Raw genomic sequence first — 20,264 nt, forward strand, 5'->3', positions numbered from 1 at the left:
CTTCGGCTCAGGTCATGATCCCAGGGTCCTGGGATCGAGCCCCGCATTGGGCTCCCTGCTGAGCGGGAAGCCTGTTTCTCCCTCTCCCACTTCCCCTGCTTGTGTTCCCTCTCTTGCTGTGTCTCTCTCTGTCAAATAAATAAAATCTTAAAAAAATAAAAAATAAAATAAGAACCAGGCTAGACACGTGTATGCATCTGGCCAGTAGTCATTAGAGGCTAAATTACCACAAGTTCATATTCCTCTAAGGCACTAATGATGTGAGGTATAAAATCTGAAATATACAGAAATGATGTCTGTTCACTTTAAAGAGCTCAAAATATCTTGGTCTTGGGCTTTTATTCCTACCTGTACTTTCATCATGTAAGTCAATTCTAGCTGGAATGGACTATGGCAATCCTAGCCAAGAGGAGGGCAGTATTTCTATTCTAAAATATGGATGACTGGTGCCGGTTTATGTGAGAGGTGGTAGCAGTAGCTGCTTATTAAACGTCAAACTTTATAACAGAAATTGAAGCCTCTTTGGGTGGCAGTTCCTGTCCCAGTAAGTAAAACAAAGAAATAGCTCTTACACGGCTAAAACCTAAATTGGTATTAGAAGTAAATATTTTATTATATAACAGGAGTTAAAGTGTTCAAAAATCTTAAACAACAAAACCAAAAGCCATTCTGGAAACAATGAGAAAATTTTACAATAAAAGCTTTCACTTTTCAGAAATGTGAACCAGAAACAAATTGTTACATGTGCTGCAAACAGATGGGGCCAGTGTTCTGTCTATTGTGGCAACTGAACAGAGTGTGAGCTACGGAATCACTGCCCTGATGGTGACTGAAGCAGGTGAGGAGAGGCAGGGGCTCTCAAGCAGGATGCTCCAACTCAGGCCAGGAGTCCACCTATGATCCAATTCCCGTCAGTCGGACAAGTCACTCTGATCCAGCACGATTATCCTGTGTGTGTATTTTTTAAAGAACAACAACAACAACAACAAGGAGTTTTGAGTTGGTGTACATATTTTTGAAAGACACAAACAGCAGTTTCTTTCTATTCAACTGAATTCAAGGGAAAGGGATTTTGATCTTTATATTCAAAGGAGATAATCAACTAGTATATCATGGGAATGCACAATGACTGCAAAGCAACTGAAAGCAGCATTCTGTCCTCCATCTGTCTAAAACTGCTCTTGTGCTGAATCTACTGACTACTTCACCAAAGTTGGCATGAATTTCACCTTATATTTTAATTAACTATAAACATTAACATAAAAAATTGAGCAACACTGAATTCATTATCATTTAAAGAAATTTATTAGTAACTTTATCATTCATGTTTATTTAGATGCTGGTGAATGTTTAAAGCCTGCTCCTGTTGTCTACAGACAATAAACTTTGACCTATAAGCATATGCCAACTCATTACCTGGATGGTTCAGACCAACCCAGTCGCTTCCAAAAACAGGGTTTTAGTTCCTCTTGATGAAATATAGAAAGAAGAAAACACAACCTGATTACTGTCTGGGTCAAAGGGTGCCAGTATTCAGAAGTCACATTAGTGTTCTCTCTCTAGTTTAGGGTGAACTGTCTTACCAACAAATGGTTGTTTTCTTCTACAGAGAGAATCTTTCTAAAAACATGGTTAATGGGCTTCCCCTCCTAACATTCTGCAGCTCTCTGTCACAGCAATGGACACTAACGATGCTAATTCACAAAGTCCCTGCATTATGTTCTCAGTGAATTCAACACTAGCTAAATGCTCACACACTCTGGACCCTGTCCCAATCAGGGTCCCAGAGGAAGTCAAATGCATGCCCAAGCCCTTTCACGAAGTGACCACTCACACAGGGATAGTCAGAGTTAAGGGAGCAAACAAGGGCTGGCAAGGCGTCCAGTGAGCAGCAGCAGTGGGAAGCCGTTATCACTGCTAAGTCTAGAGGGATTGGGGTGGAGGTGGGGCAGAACAGTTACTGGGACCCAGTGATAGCTGGAACTAAGAAGGACAGGCTGCCTCACAGAAGCTGTGCTTCTGGAGGGACAGCACTTCTACGCAGAGACTAGGTATTGAAGTCGGCAGGCAGGGGAAGTAATATCCCACCTACTCTTCTGCCCTCTTCCCACTGACCAATGGGAAGCCTGCTGGCCAGGAAGCCCAGGAGATACAGTCCACAAAGCACAAAACAGGGCAGAGAAAGGAGGAGAATGAGAATGAACCAGGGAAGGGATACAAGGGATACCAGATATTCTGAAAGAGTTAATATTTCTAACTTCCTAAGTAGAAGGAACTTTAAATATAGAGGGGTGTCATTTGTGAATGACGCCTAAAGCTCTGTTGAAATAGTTTTGAAATAAGATTAATTTATCCCTTCACATTACTTGTAGACTCCACTTAAATTCCAGTTTATGATTTCTTATCAGATTCTGCAGCCTCTGTGTGAGCTAAATTTAGAACTCTTTTGAAGACACTAGATAATTAGAAGCAAAACATCTTCCCAGACAGTGTGTAAGATAAGATGATGAAACTGGCCAAAGGCTTGCTTTAGAAATAGAATTGGGTGTTGTTACTGTTTTGTGATGAAGATACAACTGGCAATTAAGAGAAAACATGGGCTGAACTAGAGGAGGAAAGCATAGAAGGATTATGTATAGCATCTGGGAAGTATTTCTAAATAACTCGGATGCTTATCACAGCCCAAGGACTCCAGGCTACATCATAAATAATCATTCATTCATACCTTCTTCAGAAGTTCCTAAAAAACTGTCTGATTTCCTTCTCTCTGATTTGATCCTTTCTTCCCCTTTTCTCTTCTTTTCACCAGCTTCTTGATCCTTGATATTTGCCTCCCTTCAATGACAATGATTTTGAGCATCAAACCATAAGCACAATGGCCAGGAGAACAGGACTGCTCCAAAGGAATCATAATAGTGGCCCTAGTGGCCAGGCATTAGCTTGTGCGCTATAATGTATATTAACTCATTTAATTCTTATTACAACTCTATGAGGTAGTCACCACTACCATGAAGCACAGAGAAGTTTAGTTACAGGCCTTGTAAGTCCTGGAACTGGGATCTGACCCAAGCAGTCTGTCTCAGACTCTGCTCTCAACCTCGAGGCTATATTATCCACCTCTACCCAAACCCCACAAAGCATTTCACTTATGTTCTAATTGGTGTCCTTTTTATAACTACCATGTATTTTATTACCTTACTTCATTTCCTGAAACTCTCTCTGAAGTATCTCTGATTGAAGTATCTAATGATTTAAGGCCATGTTTGCCAAACTAGTAAGCAGAAAGCATCTCCCCCACTCAACGGTAAGCTCCTGAAGGGCAGAGATATCCTATCCCTCTGCTTCTCCAGCATAGCGCTTGGCTCACTGTCAGTGCTCAACAGATGCTGGTTCAACCAATCTGACACTGTTTAGGGATTTTTCTTCTGTTTTCATTTGCTAAATATTCAAAACAAAATATGTAAAATGAGAGAGAAAATAAAGCCAGCTAGAGCAAAAAGGATTTTTTCCCTCCTAACCTCTCATCACTGATAGAATCATAGGCTCTAGAATGGGAGGAAGCCTTGAGGGTCTCTCCCACCTCCATCCAGATGACCGGGCCCAGCGTTGTCTAGCCTGTGCTTGAGTGGGAGGAGCTGGTGGTCAAGGGAGTGTGAAGGCAGTTGTTCTATCAGATGGCTATGGCTCTTAGAAAGAGTGTGCTTTGCTGCATAAAAATACCTAACTCTGCAGTTTCTAGTCACTAGTTCTGTCCTTTGGGGGAGAAGAGAATAAGCAGACTCTCTTCACTTCACAGTATCTCAGGTATTTGAGGGCAGCTATCAAATCCTCAACCCCATCCGTGCTTCTCAGGCTGAGCCTCCCCAGATCCTTCAGCTGTTCTCACAGGACATGGTTTCCAGATGTCTGACTGTTCTAGGGCCACCCTCTTCTGTTTGTCAACATCGCTTTTAAACTATGGCACCCAGGAAGACGCCCCATACTGTATCCCAGGAGTCCCCTCTCTAGCGTGGGACACTGCCTTGCCCTGGACAATACATCTCTGTCTGTTCAGCATTAATGCTGCATTGACCTTTTTAGCAACTGCATCAAACGGAGATCTCATGGAGTCACTATTTATGCCCTCTTCAAGAAAAATTTCTTGAATTCTTACCATGTCTCAAAATGCATGCTAAATGCTGAGCATATAAAAATAAGACACACTTCCTCCCTTCAATGAAACTGCAGTGAGGAGGAGCTTCCAGTCAAAAATTCTCCATTAGGTCAGATCCCTCACATTCTATACATCTCAATGCTCACTTTCATCTTTTAGAGGAATCTAAGATTTCCACCTGTCAAGACTATTTTGAATCCACAGTCTATCACCTATCACATTAGCATTCATTCTTATATTTGTGTTATCTAAAAATTTGATAAGCATGCCTTTTCTGATTTAATTCAAATGGCTGATGAAAATCAGCCAAGGTACAGCAATCTTAGAGGCCTCTCTGTATACTGATATCAATCTGGTAATCAGTATCTTGAGCGCTGTGGGTGGTTGGAGGAAGAGGGGCAGACAGGAGTCAAGGCTGGCTTAACAAGAGCAATGTAATGACATCACCAGACACTCATTCTTCAAGGAGTCAAGGTATTAAAAAAAAAAAAAAAAAAAAAAAAACCTAAAATCTAGACCTCCTTCCTGAAAAAGGAGAAAATGATCCCCTGATGGGAGAACAATAACCTTGTAGAACCTTCAGGGAGATCTTGTAGCTCCATGCTGTCCTCAGGGGGCTGTAGCCATCTTTCTAGGTCCTCATCGAGAGTAGAGTGAGCTCTGTCCAAGGGTAAGTGAAGAGAATTGAGACAATTCTTTTCCCATGACAAGGAGGCACAGTGTTTTAGGGTGGGGAAGGCCCTTCAAACCCGTGCTTTCACTGTACACATGAGAAAATGAGAGCTCGGTGAGACTACCTACAGCAGCAGAGGTCACTGAGATCCGATTTAAATGCAGACCAAAACCCTTCTTTAGCCCCTTGACCAAAAGCCTCAGCACCCATAGTTACCTCCCAAAGTCCAATGTTAGACTCAGTCTCAATTCTACGTCATTAAGTCAATTTCTACCTGAGGCTAGAACTGTACACTCATTACTACTTTTTTGGATGAAGAACTGCCTCTGAGGCTGAAGGATGCAGAGAGGGTTTCTGGAAGGCCTGAGAAGTCCCACCGTGGGCACCTATCTGTGTCCAGCACAGCCAGCCCTTCTGGAAAACAGTTATAGTAGCCAACTTCTGATCACGAACAAAGCACTTTATACAACCAAATTTAACTTGGCTTTTTGAGCTAATCTTCTTTTGCTTGAATAATGATGTACATTTTTACTGAAGGTGTTTTGGGGAGTTGGAAGGGCTGGATTTATACATTACAGAAAAAAGATTTCTTTTTTTAATTATTTACTATTTTTTAAAGATTTTATTTATTTGTCAGAGAGAGAGGGAGTGAGTGCACACAAGCAGGGGGAGCAGCAGACAGAAGCAGCAGGCTCCCCACTCAGTAAGGAGCTCCGTGGGATTCAATCCCAGGACCCTGGGATCATGACCTGAGCTGAAGGCAGATGTTTGTCTGAGCCACCCAGACATCCCTAGAAAAAAAAGATGTCTAAAACTTTTAAAAAGTATTTATCTTCTTCCCCCTTTGCCTCTTTGTCTTTTCTGTCTCCCCAGGACCTTCCTTGCTGGTCCCAGGGCTCCAGTCTCCTCCTCCACTTCCCAGACCTTCCCTTCCAGGTCTTTCTTCTCCTTCCTCATACAGAATAATTTAGCCCTTGAAGAATGTGACAGAAACTGGATTCACTACCTAAAAGTTATTCATAGCACTCTTTTCCCTTGCCTTCTTCTTCTATAGCAGCTAAAAAACTAAAAACTCAATTTATAGTCTCCCTTGCAACTGAGGGTGGTCATGCATCACATTTGGCCAGTGAGATATAAGTAGGGCCTTATATCTCCTGCTGGGGAGGGCTTCTGGGAAAGTGCTTTCCAGATAAAAAGGGGCAGAGTCAGAATATTCCTTTGCCCCACCCTTTTATCTCTGCCTGGTGTGTGGACAGCAGCCATCTTGCAACCAGGAGGTGACAAGTCTGAAAATAAAGGTCAACATGCTAAGGTGGCAAAGCAGGAACATCCAAAGAGCCTAAGTCCCTGGTCACATCACCAAGCTGCTACACCAGGCATGCCCTGCCAGCCAGTGGGACTGCCTCTTGTGTGAGACAAACTCATCTAAGCACAATGGTGGGGTTCTCTATCATTTGCAGTTGAAAGAATTCTGCAGGCTACCCTAAGGATCCACAGGACCAGGATTAAAATAACATGAACGGTACAAGGATAGATTCAGATCCTCTTTTTCTTCAAAATTTAGACACTTTGCTCATCGTGGGGTTTTTGGCATCAATTTTCATTTTTAAAAATGCCGCATTAAAATAATTTATCTTGACTCCTGCGTTTTTTGGTGTCTCCTTCAATTTTGTGCCCAAGGAGTGTATCTCACTCACCTCATGCCAGTCCTGGCCCCAAATGACAGTTAGGACAAGGCAAAACAAGTCAGAAGGCACAAGAGGTGAGCTGAAGTGGTTTACCTTACAGCACGGGTCAAAGGAGAGCTCTGAATCAGGAATGGAATGGGGTTTCTTGAGGCAAACTTGTGTTTTTATTTTTTATTTATTTTTTAAAAAATATTTTATTTATTTATTTGACAGAGAGAGAGATAGAGAGAGCAGGAACACAAGCAGGGGGAGTGGGAGAGGGAGAAGCAGGCTTCCTGCTGAGCAGGGAGCCCAATGCGGGGCTCGATCCCAGGACCGTGGGATCATGACCTGAGCCGAAGGCAGATGCTTAACGACTAACCACCCAGGTGCCCCACAACCTTGTGTTTTTAGACTCAACTGTCTGGATGATCACCCCCATTTTCTCTTATTTGGCTACAAATATCTAAAAATTCTCTTCTAAGGCCTTTAATTGAAACATTTTTTTTTTTTAAAAAGCTGAAACCTATGTTTGCCTCACAAAATGAAGTAAAAACAAAAACAAAAAAACAACCTGACAAGAAAAAAATCCTATTAAAAAATGGGCAAAGAACTTGAATATTTATTTCTCCAGAGAAAATATACAAATGGCCATGGACCATATGAAAAGGTATTCAACATCACTCATCACTGGGGAAATGCAAATCAAAACCACAATGAGATATCACCTCATACTCATTCCATTAGAGTGGCTACTATCAAAAAATCCAGAAAATAACAAGTATTGGCAAGGATGTGAAGAAATTGGAGCCCTTGTGCACTGTTGGTAGGAATGTAAAATGGTGCAGCTGCTGTGGAAAACAGTATGGTATTTCCTCAAAAAATTAAAAATAGATTTACCATGTGATCCAGCAATACCACTTCAGGGTACATATCCAAAATAATTGAAAGCAGGATGTTTAGAAGAGATATTTGTACACCCGTGTTCATAGCAGCATTATTCACAGTAGGCAAAAGATGGAAGTCACCCAGGGTCTACCAGTAAATGAATGGATAAACAAAATGTAACACTTAAGACACACAAACACACACACACACACACAGGAATTTAGCCTTAAAAAAGAAGGAAATTCTGGGGCGCCTGGGTGGCTCAGTTGGTTAAGCGTCTGCCTTCAGCTCAGGTCATGATCCTGACTCACAGGATCAAGCCCCAAACCAGGCTCTCTGCTCAGCGGAGAGCCTGTTCTCCCTCTCCCTCTGCCGCTCCCACTGCTCGTGCTCTCTCTCTCTCAAATAAATAAAATCTTTAAAAAAAAAAAAAAGGAAATTCTGACTATGTTGCATGGATGAACCTTGAGGATATTATGCTAAGTGAAATAAACCAGTTACAAAATGACAAATACTGTATGACTTTACTTATATGAGGTATCAAGAGGAGTCAAATTCATAGAAACAGAAAGTAGAATGGCAGTTGCTAGGAACTGAGAAAGGGCGAATGGGCAGTTGGTTTTTGAGTATAAGAGTTTCAGTTTTGAAAGAAAAAGAAGATAGCAGGAGGGGAAGAATGAAGGGGGGGAATCGGAGGGGGAGACGAACCATGAGAGACTATGGACTCTGAAAAACAAACTGAGGGTTCTAGAGGAGAGGGGGGGTGGGAAGATGAGTTAGCCTCGTGGTGGGTATTAAAGAGGGCACGTTCTGCATGGAGCACTGGGTGTTATGCACAAACAATGAATCATGGAACACTACATCAAAAATTAATGATGTAATGTATGGTGATTAACATAACATAAAAAAAAAAGTTTCAGTTTTGTAAGATGAATAAGTTTAAGAGACTGGCTGCACAACAATGTGAATATACTTAACACTACTGAACTGTACCCTCGAAAATTTTATGTTGTTTATCTTATCACAATTACAATTAAAAACAAAAAACTTTTAGGAATAGGGGCTATTAGGATAGTATGAAGAAAGACCTTTTCTTCCCATCTTATTTGTCAAATATCAGAAGAAAAACTAATACAAATTAATACCATATATTAAATCCTTTCAGAAGTCCAGTTTTTTCTGTTACCTCTCTGTGTCCTCTTCTAGATCCTGAGTTTCTTTGGTCCAAAGCATACTGCTATCTTCTTTTTCACAGTTAGTTGCTTGTTCTTCTAAATGCCTTTGATCTAAAAACAGTTGAAAGACTTAACTTTATTAGAACATCAAAAAACAACTGAGAAAGGCTGCCTTAAAATGGAGTGCAAAAAATTAAGGTTAATCAGTGGTCCCTGAAGCATGCACTGCACGACTTCTTCCCAGGAGAGCCAGGGACCAGGTGGCAGTCTGCAGGGTGCCTGCATCCACAGCAGCTGCTTCTGGGGTCTTGGGAGCTCTCTGGTGCCAGGTGAAGCGACAAGAAACCTTACCTGTGCCAAGACTCAAGAGAGACAGAGGAAACAGAGGAAAGAAAGGACACATAAAAGAGGAGGCAGGAGACCCTGGAAACAAATTGCCCAGATTTACTTTGGGGGACTATCCTGTTCTCACTTGTTAAATGTTTCTAGGTTGAAGCCTCAAGGAAGGAATTTGGGTGGGGAAGGGTAGTACCCTTTAATGTATGCCAGGCATTTGGTAATACTATCTCATTTCATCCTGCCAGCAGTCCTATGAAGGGAAGGTTTGTTCAGTATCTTACAATGTAGCAGGCACTGTGCTTAGAGCTATTGCATACATCAGGAGGTAGGAATTATCATCCCCATTTTACAGATGAGGATGACTGAGGCTCAGAGACATTAAATAGTTTGCAGTACAAAAGTGGCAACTGAGGTGGAATTGTGCCTGACTTAAAGGTCCACAGTCCCCCAAATGTACGAATGTGCTGCCAAGGACAGTGCTACAGCAAGGACCTGATGAAAAAGATCTGGGTAGTTGGCTTACCATTTGCAGTGATGCCCAGATGACTTGCTGTGTTCTCCAACACTGTGGATGAGGCCTGCTCCTGCTTCAAGTGCTCTGTCACAATTATACAAAAGCAGAAGGCAAGTTTTCTCTTCCTTTACACGTCACACCATTCTCTAGGGCAGTGGTTCTCAAAGGGTTGCCCTCGGATCAGCAGCCTCAGTTATACTCAGTATACTCTGACTTAGATATGCAAATTCTCAGGCCTCATCTCAGACCTACTGAGTCAGAAACTCTGGGGGTGGGGCCAAGCAATCATATTTTACAAGCCCTCCAGGTGACTCTGACAGCTGATAAAGTTTGAGAACCACTGGTCTAGGGCATTCAATCCCCTCCAACACTAAAAATAAAAACAAAAATGGTAACGATGATAGGTCACATTTGCAGAGCTCTATGTGGCAGGTACTGTTTTTAACTTACACACATTCATTCAAGATTAATGTTTGCAGTCTTCACAACAATCCTACAAGACTGATCATGTGATTTCCATTCCTGTTTAGCAGATGAGGAAATGAAGGTAAAGAAAGGTTGAGGACCTTGCCTGGAATCACACAGAGTAAGATGTAGAGCTGGGATTTGAACCTAGATGGTCCAGCTCTAAGATCTATGCTCTTAATCTCTATTTTATCCTCTCTCAAAAAGTGTGGAACAACATCAAAGCAACCTCCAGTTTTCCTCATCCCTGTGGCCTATGTTTCATATTTTTTACCTAGTTTATGAAAAGACAGAAGGCAAAGAATATCTATAACTTCCAGTTCCTAAAGAATTGACCACAAGACCAAGACAAGCATCTGCTAAACCCCGCATCCTGCTTTGCATTTGTTAGCTGCACAGTATGCTTCAAGTGCTCCCCGCAGAGCAGGGAGATAGCTGGGAGGCAGCACACAGAGGGACCGTGGGTTCCCTGATGCAGCCCTGTTGTGTGCAGGCACAGGGCTCTCTCTTCCTGCAGGTCAGGAAGCTTCCTGGCAGCTCCTGGGCATCAGGCCCCATTTGATCATTTCAAATAATTTGAAATAAAAAATCCATTTTTATCCTTGTTAAAAGTAGTCCCTTGTTGATCTTAAAGGATCATCTATATCCTAGGGTTCTAGAGGATCCTCCCCTTTAGGCCTTTGTCAGAAGCCTAGAGCTTTGGATGTGGGTCCTCCAAAAGAACAGATGTCAGCACCAGGTCACTCCCCAAAGCTCTCCTGAGGTGGAACAAGAGAATGATAATATACAATAATTGCGTGGGAGTGCCCATTATTAGGAGAAACTACCCAAGTGCCCTCTCGCTTTGTCTTTCTGGGAAATTACTGACCCATGTCAAAGTACAGACATCACCTAGAAACCTGGTCCAGATAATTCCCATAAATAAAATGAGGGTTTCTTCAGAGTGTACTGGGGTACAGCTGTGCCAAGAGGCTGGAGCCCAGGAGGAAGCCTGCTAACAGCTGCTGAAATGGGGGAGTCCATATGGTGACTGAAAGAGAAGACAGCAGGATCCAGAGGGAAAGTATTGCTAAGGTCAAACTGCAAAGGAACCTACAAATACTACCTTAAGTCATGACCAAGGAACAAAGGACACTGAGAATTTACCTGAGCTGGACATGTGTAGGTGACCTTTACTCTTATAAGCAGCAGTTCTATTGCTATACTATGAAGAGCAACTAAAGAGGAGGATTTGCAAAGACTCCCTGGGGATTTCTAGAGAAGGAGAGCCAGTGTGGGGATGGGAGCCCTAAGAGCTTAACCTAACATCCCTATGACCCTGTGGCATTGCGGGAGAGGTGTGAAGAGGTAAGAAGGGCCCGTGAGTACGGAAAAAGAAACTAAGGAAGGTTCTGGCAGCTCTGACTGGTTCCACCCTAGTTCTTCAGACCCACAGTCAGGGGCTTGGGGTTGCGATAGCTGTCCATTGAGTCAGACCACATAGGTCCTCATTTACCTCCCTCTTTCTGATGAAACACAAAACCTCAGAGACCCTGAAAACCAGCTGGTGCATCTCAGGAAATTCTCTACAGGCCCCATACCAAGAACTGGGCCATCAGATGTCTGACAAGATGTGTTCTCTCAGGGTAAGGGGCTGGTCAGCCAGGCTGTCAAGAAGAGAACAGTCAGGTCTTTCCTGGGTAAGGAAACCACCTGTCCCAATGTTTCCATTTATTCAGCATCGGCTCAGCTGGGCAGGGCCAGCCGATCCAGCTACAATTAAATTGAGCTGGTATAACTGGGTCTCTGCCTGAAATGGAAAATTCTGGTCTCATTAGGTCTTATGCCACTGACATCTCTGCCCCTGGGAAAGTGATTCATCCATGCTGCCAATACCTTTAATACCTCCTGCTAATGGCAAAACTGAAAGTACAGGATGTCTTGGCCTCAGTAGCCAGACATCAGGCCCCCAAGTTATGGCTGGTTTCGTTCAAAAAGGAAGTAAAAAAATCCCTTTAGTAAAAGAATTTCATCATAATAAACCACTCAAATGTTATTTCTCTTAGAATCATTACCATAGGCCCTTTAAGTAACAAAGCGACAAAAGACACAGGCTAATTATCCTGGCCAGGTTTCAATAGTAGTGTGAGGCCCATTTTATTGGAAAACTGCTCCTTCCTGAATTGTGTACATTCGATCGGACCTTCTGAGAGTCTTTTGTACTAGTGCTTACACTTGAGACAAAGAACCACACTGTGGTCACGGAGCACATTTGGTATTAAACATCCCTTACCAATTTCGTCAAGCAGCTCCTGAGATGGTGGTGGTAGCTCATCAATGTGACGCTGTGAAATGGCTTCTACTAGTGCTTAAAAAAGATAAAGGGGGAAATGACTTAACACCTTCCTGGCCCTGAACTGGATTTTCACGGCTTCCACGTGGACTTGACCTAGGACTTCTCAACAGTAAAACAAACTAAGGCAGGGAAACAGCATTTCACATCAGCAGTCCTAGCTGAGACCTCCTAACATGTGAATGGGTTTACTCCCCCTTTTACTCCAAACCCTTTCGTACTTTGCCCCTTACCCAGTACTGACTGATCTGTGTCCTTTCCTCCCCAAGGATATTAGGGTAGGTGAGGTACAAATTCTTACTAAGCAGCTGCAGGCTCCTGGAGGGATACAGAAGCTCTGGACCACTCAAAATGAACAAAACATATAAAGTGGGAGGTCTTTCTCTATAGATTATCAGGCCAGGGGATACAAAAGCAACCATTCTTTGGGCCTTTCCTTAACTGCTCAGTTATAACACTAACCAAAACCCCTCAGCATAATTCACAAAATCTAAGAACTGTAGCAGAACATAAGACATTGAAATTAATATACCAAAGGCAATACACCTCAAGAGCTTTTAACATTCTCATACCTTTTTATTTGAAAACCATCTCCTAAGAATCTATCCTAAGAAAGGGATCAGAGGCACAGACAAAGATTTTTGTACAAAGAGCAAAAATTAGAAAACAATATAAATCTTCAACATTAGGGCATGATTAAGCAACATATGTAGAATGGACTATTATGAAGCCATTACATATATTTACAAATAACTTCCACTGACTAAGGGGAAATCCTCAAAATGTAGCATCAGAGAAAAAAAAGGCCAGAGCTGACACACAATTATGATCTCAACTATGCTAAAAATATATACATTTTTGCATATTGAAATATGAAAGAGAGGGGTGCCTGGCTGGCTCAGTCAGTAGAGCATGCAACCCTTCATCTCAGGGACAGGAGTTTGAGCCCCACGTTGGGCAGAGAGTTTACTTAAAAAAAAAAAAAGATACATGCCAAAATAGTACAAGAAGTTAAAAAATGGTGGTAGAATTAAGTGGTAGTGTTCTTTAAAAGCTCTTTTTAATTCTCTAAGTTTAATAAATATACTTTACTTTTATAATCAGAGGGAAAATACCATTTCTTTTGGTTTTTTTTAAAGATTTTATTTATTTATTTGACGGAGAGAGAGACAGCGAGAAAGGGAACACAAGCATGGGGAGTGGGAGAGGGAGAAGCAGGCTTCCTGCCGAGCAGGGAGCCCGATGCAGGACTCGATCCCAGGATCCTGGGATCATGACCTGAGCCAAAGGCAGACGTTTAATGACTGAGCCCCCCAGGTGCCCGAAAATAGCATTTCTGTTGGAATCTAATGTAGCATCAAAGATGAGAAGAAGGCTCCCTTAAACTGGCTTACTATTGTTTTGTATTTTGGTTCTATTTTGATATTAAAAACACAGGATACCTTTTGGCAGGCTCCTTTCCTGGGTGGCATGGGACGATGATGTGTCAGGTGACTTAGCAATGCTGGAGGAACCGGCCCCAGTAAATGCAGACAATCTTTTCTATAAGACATAAACATGGTAACTGACACATGTATTGAGCTCAAAAGACCCATGCAGTTCAACCATTTCCAAGAGTAAGCCTGTGTTTCACTGATGGAAGAAGCCACTTGTTTTGTTGATTGAGTCAAACTCATTCCTCCTCTGCAAACCCTTCTCACTCCTCTTTGCCTCCGCAGTGCCCAGTACCTACCTCTGTGTTGGATCCCACAAGCCTTTCTCACTAGATGGGGAACTCCTCCGGGGCAGGGACTAGGTCTATCTTATTTATATTTGGATGCCTAGAAGAGGGCCTGGCAGGCTACCTGGCACTTAGAACACGCCCAATTAACAGACGGTTGAATGAAGCATAAAGTTCTTTATCTCCCTACTTCAGAGTGGACCTTTTGTGAGTCAAATGCCCAAAGAAAATGGCAGCTGATTTTTAATTGAAGGGCAAAGCAAGTCATCAATCTGCCTATAGGATGGTCAACAGATTTTTAATGAGCAGTGCCAAGTAAGGAATTTGTAGTTTTCTTGAAGATACTATACATATGAAATATGAGGGAGAGAGAAGAGAAAAAAAAGGACAGCAGGGGCAGAAGGAGGAGGAGTGGAGAAGGTAGTACACAAATATGTGTTTTTATTACAGACTATTAGTTCAGGAGTTCAGAGAAGGTGGGGATCAATCAAAACTCTTGGGAAACCAAGCAGAGGAGGCAACAAAGAGGAAGGAGAACTCAAGCCTCCTCAAGTGAGTAGGATATGTGTAGACAGAAAGTACACTGCAGGGCGCCTGGGTGGCTCAGTGGGTTAAGCGACTGCCTTCGGCTCAGGTCATGATCCCGGAGTCCTGGGATCGAGTCCCACATCGGGCTCCCAGCTCAGCGGGGAGCCTGCTTCTCCCTCTGACCCTCTCCCCTCTCATGCTGTTTCTCTCTCTCTCAAATAAATAAATAAATAAAATCTTAAAAAAAAAAAAAAAAGAAAGAAAGTACACTGCAGGTGAAGGTAGTAGCATTATAAGCTGTTGCAGTTTGGCTCTTTAAAGAAATTGCTAGACATTATCCCTGGTTGGGGGGAGGCACAAAAACCCAAGATCTATCCTATAATACAGACTCAGAGAGACACCCCAAGAAGGCCTAGAGAAGATCCAGCTTATTTCTTGCTTTCTTTGTAAAATGGATTTGGTAGTACTTAGTACTTTGGATCCCTAAGGCCTTTGGGCTGATTCCATGAGTATGGAAAGCAGAGTCGGTATACTTACAAGATCAGTCAATCTTGAAGGAACAGTTTCAGAGGAAGTAAGAAAGGAATCTAGGCTCTTTGCTTTCTCTCGAACGGTTGAAAATCTATCAGATGAAGTTTGAATAGATTCCTGACTGTTCCAGTATGAGGTAGACCCTGTTTTAATCTGAAATGTGATACTTTCAAGGCAGTCTTTATACCGACTGGCAGCTGAAGAACTTGACCCTGTTGTAGAAAAGAGGGCAATTAGTGTCCAAATCCTTTACATTATTTAAAAACAAAAACACAAAACTCTCTATCTGTACCAGGGCTTCTCCAAATTGTTAATAACTAAAATAATCACTGATTATCACACATAGCTCCTCAAGGTATAAAAAAAAAAAGACAGTCTCTAAACTTGGCCATCAAAATAAAGGGAGATTACTGGAACCACAAATGTAATGGAACCAAGGACACCAGAGGGAGGCTATTTGATACTGGCTGTTGAGGTCGGAGGACTCAAAATTACGTATGTTTAAGCAATAGGTTTTGAGTTACAAACTCTAGAGAAGCCAATGTATTTGCACTAAATTCAGTAGTGTTAGAGTAAAAAGTACAGTTTGCATTTACGTGTCTCTACCACCAAAGTCAAAAAACTCCCTATAGCTGCTTAATAACCACCACCACCAACCCCCACCTGGCCCCCCATGGGGTTATCCCCAACAGCTCTGGCGCTAGACAGACACCTCTGCACTATGAGGAAACACCTGCCGGTCTGTTCTCACGGCTGGCTTCCCAAAGCCAGTGGGGCAGCAACTGTTCTCCTCAAACACTTCTCCCTGCAGTGATTACCTGGGCTAAGCGGAGTGCTGACACTTGTAGGTGCGTGGTTTATTTTGGGGGTTTTGCATGAGACTTCTTTAAAAGAACCATCTTGTTCGTAGGAGATACTAGAAAGGTCTTGAATGTCTGTCAGTGATCTAAGAAATTAAAAGCACAAAGTAATTAGGAGATGTTTAGAAAAATCAAACAATATATTCCCAAGGGGTACTTTTTAAGGATGCTCTTGACAACAATCTTTATTTGGCAGTAGACCAGAATTAGACTATCTTAGACTATCGTATGTATCTGAAAGAGAATATTAGAGAATATCCTAAAAAGAGATACTAACTTTAAACATATCTCAGCAGCTAAAAATAAACTATTTCCACAGACAAAAGTATATTTATATGGAAAACAGATTTCATCTACCTCAAATGTAAACTTATTAATATCATCATCATCATTATCACTGTATTTCCTTGATTATAAGATGCTATTAATTTAGATCACATCATCATAACAGGTTTTTGGTGAAAAAAGAAACACGCTCACATTAAACATATACATAAAACTGGGAAGAAAGTATTCTCTTACAAATAAGGAAATACTATTCCCCTAAAACCAAGACTTTACACAGCATCCTTAGGCAACCCTTTGGTGGCCCTACATGTCTTTCTCCTTCAGCTCCTCTGGTGATTCCTTTAATGTCTCCTCTTGTTCACCTTCAGTACTGTAAGAGAGAAAGTGAGAAAAGTGTATGAATCCCCTGTCAGCAGAGTGCACTAACCTGGTACAAGGGACCAGTTTATCAGCCCTGTGAGAAGCAGTAGGAAGGGCACTAAGCTCAGAAATGGAAAGTAGGTTCCGGTCCTGGGTCTGCTACTGACTAGCTATATGTTCTCAGGCACGTCTGGGCCTTTCTCTGGGCCTCAGTTTCCTCTCCAGAGATTGAATAAATACCCTCTAGGCATCAGTCCATCTGAAATCAGCCGATGATGCTATATGACAGTGAGCAAGTTCCTCAGGAAATCAAGAGAGCATAGGAAATCTGCTGGGAATGGAGGCTGGGGCAAAGGGCACAGCCGTGGGACATTACCAACATTACCAACTGTGAGACAGCTTTCTGCACGGGTCATCAGGTGAGGCCAAGAGAGACTTATGCCAAAAAATGACCAGAAAAGAATATGAACACAAACTTGACCTGTTTCTATGTTAACCACTATCTAGAATTCCATTTCAATATCTGTTGAATACAAACTACAAGCCAGATCCCAAACTAAATTCTTCCATATGTTTTCATATATTTTTTTAAAGATTTTATTTACTTACTTGACAGAGATAGACATAGCAAGAGAGGGAACACAAGCAGGGGGAGTGAGAGAGGGAGAAGAAGGCCTCCCACTGAGCAGGAAGCCCGATGCGGGGCTCGATCCCAGGACCCTGGGACCACAACCCGAGCCAAAGGCAGTCAACGACTGAGCCACCCAGGCGCCCCTGTTTTCATATTTTTAATCTTTGCAACAATCCTATGAAATCAATGGTACAAAGGAAAAAGCACGGGTTTTGGACTGAGTTGTGACTTTATTAATTCTGTTCACTAGAGTATTTGTTTCTCTTCCAAGCATACAGTAGGACAGCACTTCTTGGCCGCATGACTTGTTTTAACCAGTGAAATATAAGTGAAAGTGATGTGAATCACTTTTGGGCAGAAACCTTAAGGACAGTGCACAATTCATGTTTCCTTTTTCTTGCCTCAGCAATCAAGGAAATACAAGGATGGAGTCTTCCTCAGCTTGGCTCTTGGGTAGAAGGTAATATAGCACAGAACACTCCTAGCCAATCCACGATGGACATGGAGTGAGCAAAAAATAAATTTTTGCTGTTTTAAGCCACTAAAATCTGGCGGTTGTTTGTTATATAAGCATAATCTAGCCTATCCTGACTGATACATCCACTTACTAACTGCAGCCTTAGAAAAAAATGAATTTCACTTTCCTTATTCGCAAAATGGAGATAACAGTATATATCTCAAAAGGCTGTTACATAAATTATATTTGAGAAAACCGAGTACCTGGTATATGGTAGCTGCTTAGGAAATACTAGGTATAATTATTATAGATAAAAAAGTTGAGGCCTTGGGGTGCCTGGGTGGCTCAGTCGTTAAGCGTCTGCCTTCGGCTCAGGGCATGATCGCAGGGTCCTGGGATCGAGCCCCCCCGCATCGGGCTCCCTGCTCGGCGGGAAGCCTGCTTCTCCCTCTCCCACTCCCCCTGCTTGTGTTCCCTCTCTCGCTGTGTCTCTCTAATAAATAAATAAAATCTTAAAAAAAAAAAAAAAAAGTTGAGGCCTAGAGATAGGGAAAGTAATTGAATGTTATTGTATCAGGCACTTTACATCTATTATTAGTTTTTTTAATTGGACTTTTTAATTTGAAGTCACTGCATATTTACATGAAGTTTAAAGAAACACTTTACCCATGTTTCCCTGAATGATAACATCTTGCAAATCTATAGCACAATATCACAATCAAGATACCGACATTGATACAGTCAAGATACAGAACATTTCCACCACCACAGGGATTCCTCATGCTGCCCTTCTATTTTTTTAAAGATTTTATTTATTAGAGAGAGAGAGAGAGAGAGAGAGAAAACAAGCAGAGGGAGAGGGAGAAGCAGACTCCCCACTGAGCAAGGAGCCCTATGCGGGGCTTGATCCCAGGACCCTGGGATCATGACCCAAGCCCAAGGCAGAAGCTTAACTGACTGAGCCACCCAGGGGCCCCTCATGTTGTCCTTTTATAGGCATGTCTACTTCCCTCCTACTGCCTACCTCTACCTTATCCCCTGGACACTACTCAAATAATTTTATAATTTCAAGAATGTTATGTAAGTGGAATCATATAGTAAATAACTTTGGGGGATTGCTCTTTCCACCCAGCACAATTCTCTGGAGATATATCCAGGTTGTTGCACGTATCAATAGTTCATTTGGGGCGCCTGGGTGGCTCAGTCATTAAGCGTCTGCCTTCGGCTCAGGTCATGATCCCAGGGTCCTAGGATCGAGCCCCACATCAGGCTCCCTGCTCGGCGGGAGGCCAGCTTCTCCCTCTCCCACTCCCCCTGCTTGTGTTCCCTCTCTCGCTATGTCTCTCTCTGTCAAATAAGTAAATAAAAAAATCTTAAAAAAAAAAAAATAGTTCATTCTTTTTTATAGAATGGATGTACCAGTCTGTTAAATCATTTACTTGTTGGACAACATTTAGGTTTCCGGTTTTTGGTTATTACAAATAAAGTCGCAAAAATAAGTAAATAAATAAATAAAGTTGCTATAAACATTCATCTATGTATTTCTTTTTTTAAGATTTATTTATTTCTTTGAGAGAGAGTGAAAGCACGAACACGAGCAGGAGGGGCAAAGGAAGAGGGAGAGGGAGAATCTCAAGCAGACTTCACGCTCACGACCCTGAGAGATCAAGACCCGAAGGGAAACCAAGAATCGGATGCTCAACCGACTGTATCACCTAGGCGCCCCTACATATATGTTTTTATATGAACATTAAGTCTTCATTTCTTTGTAATTAATGCCAAAAGTTATATTATTACTTTTAATCTCTATGTCAACATTCTTCGTAAGAATTCTTATTCCTACTTTACAAATGCAGAAATAGAAGAGAGGGGTTAAAAAATTTGACCAAAGTCACAGGGATGGAAAGGCAGAGTCACGATCTGAATAGTGATAATGATTCCTCTTCATAATCCCTCACAATCCTACTGAACAAGTCCTAAGAAAGCTAAGTGCCCAACACTCATTTTTATGACATGGTGGCTAAAACATTTGAGGACAAGCAATATATAAATATGGGGTATTATCATCTTTTAACATTACTTCTGTGAGTCTGAAACTCTGAATAAAATACTAGTACATACCTTCGTATAGGTTGGAATTGAGATCTGGTCAAAATCTCAGCATTCCTTCCAAGGCTTTTTCTCATTTGGAACTTTTCTTCACCTGAAAGAATAAAGTAAATGCATTTTTTACTAAATTTTTGCCAACTCAGATTATTATTTTCATTCCCTAGAATTTCCCTTGGTCTGGTCCAGAATAAGAAATAATCTGAATAAACAAAGTGCTTCCTAATTGGGTTTGGATTGAGTGTTGTAGGAGAGGTTTTTGCTCTGAAAGTTTATTTTCCTTGCTCAGAGGGGGTAACTACATTCTGACACTCAGAATACAATCAAGCCATTTACTGGCCTTTCAGTTATAACCACTCAGTTATTTCTGGAGACAAATGTTATTTTGTCTTTTCAGGAAGGCAAACTGACCTGGTTCCTGTCAACAGACACCAGGGGGCGTTGAAACCAAGAACTGTTTGTTCACTAAAGATTCCAAATAGAAAAGACAATTAAGCTGGGCATTCCCAGAGTGCTAACTGCGTCTCTTGGCCATCAGGCTCCATTTAAAGCCGGGGCGGGGGGGGGGGGGGGGGGG

General features: G+C 42.0%; 1 protein-coding gene across 1 annotated transcript in view; it reads right to left on the reverse strand.

Annotated features, from left to right (window-relative positions):
- Positions 1-660: 660 nt before the first annotated feature.
- Positions 661-20,264, reverse strand: part of TEX14 (testis expressed 14, intercellular bridge forming factor) — a 90,290-nt gene continuing 70,686 nt past the window's right edge. Inside the window, exons 21-32 of the mRNA XM_032428991.1 lie at positions 19,703-19,784; positions 16,441-16,503; positions 15,804-15,931; positions 14,992-15,197; positions 13,649-13,748; positions 12,147-12,221; positions 9,419-9,493; positions 8,568-8,667; positions 4,721-4,813; positions 2,726-2,835; positions 1,417-1,468; positions 661-948 (exon numbers count right to left, since the gene is read on the reverse strand). Of these exons, the coding sequence (XP_032284882.1) occupies positions 912-948; positions 1,417-1,468; positions 2,726-2,835; positions 4,721-4,813; positions 8,568-8,667; positions 9,419-9,493; positions 12,147-12,221; positions 13,649-13,748; positions 14,992-15,197; positions 15,804-15,931; positions 16,441-16,503; positions 19,703-19,784 (1,121 nt within the window). The 3' untranslated portion in view covers positions 661-911. The remainder of the gene's footprint in view (positions 949-1,416; positions 1,469-2,725; positions 2,836-4,720; positions 4,814-8,567; positions 8,668-9,418; positions 9,494-12,146; positions 12,222-13,648; positions 13,749-14,991; positions 15,198-15,803; positions 15,932-16,440; positions 16,504-19,702; positions 19,785-20,264) is intronic.

Source organism: Phoca vitulina, unplaced genomic scaffold, assembly GCF_004348235.1.
Source record: "Phoca vitulina isolate PV1807 unplaced genomic scaffold, GSC_HSeal_1.0 scaffold40, whole genome shotgun sequence".
NCBI classification, from domain to species: Eukaryota; Metazoa; Chordata; class Mammalia; order Carnivora; family Phocidae; genus Phoca; species Phoca vitulina.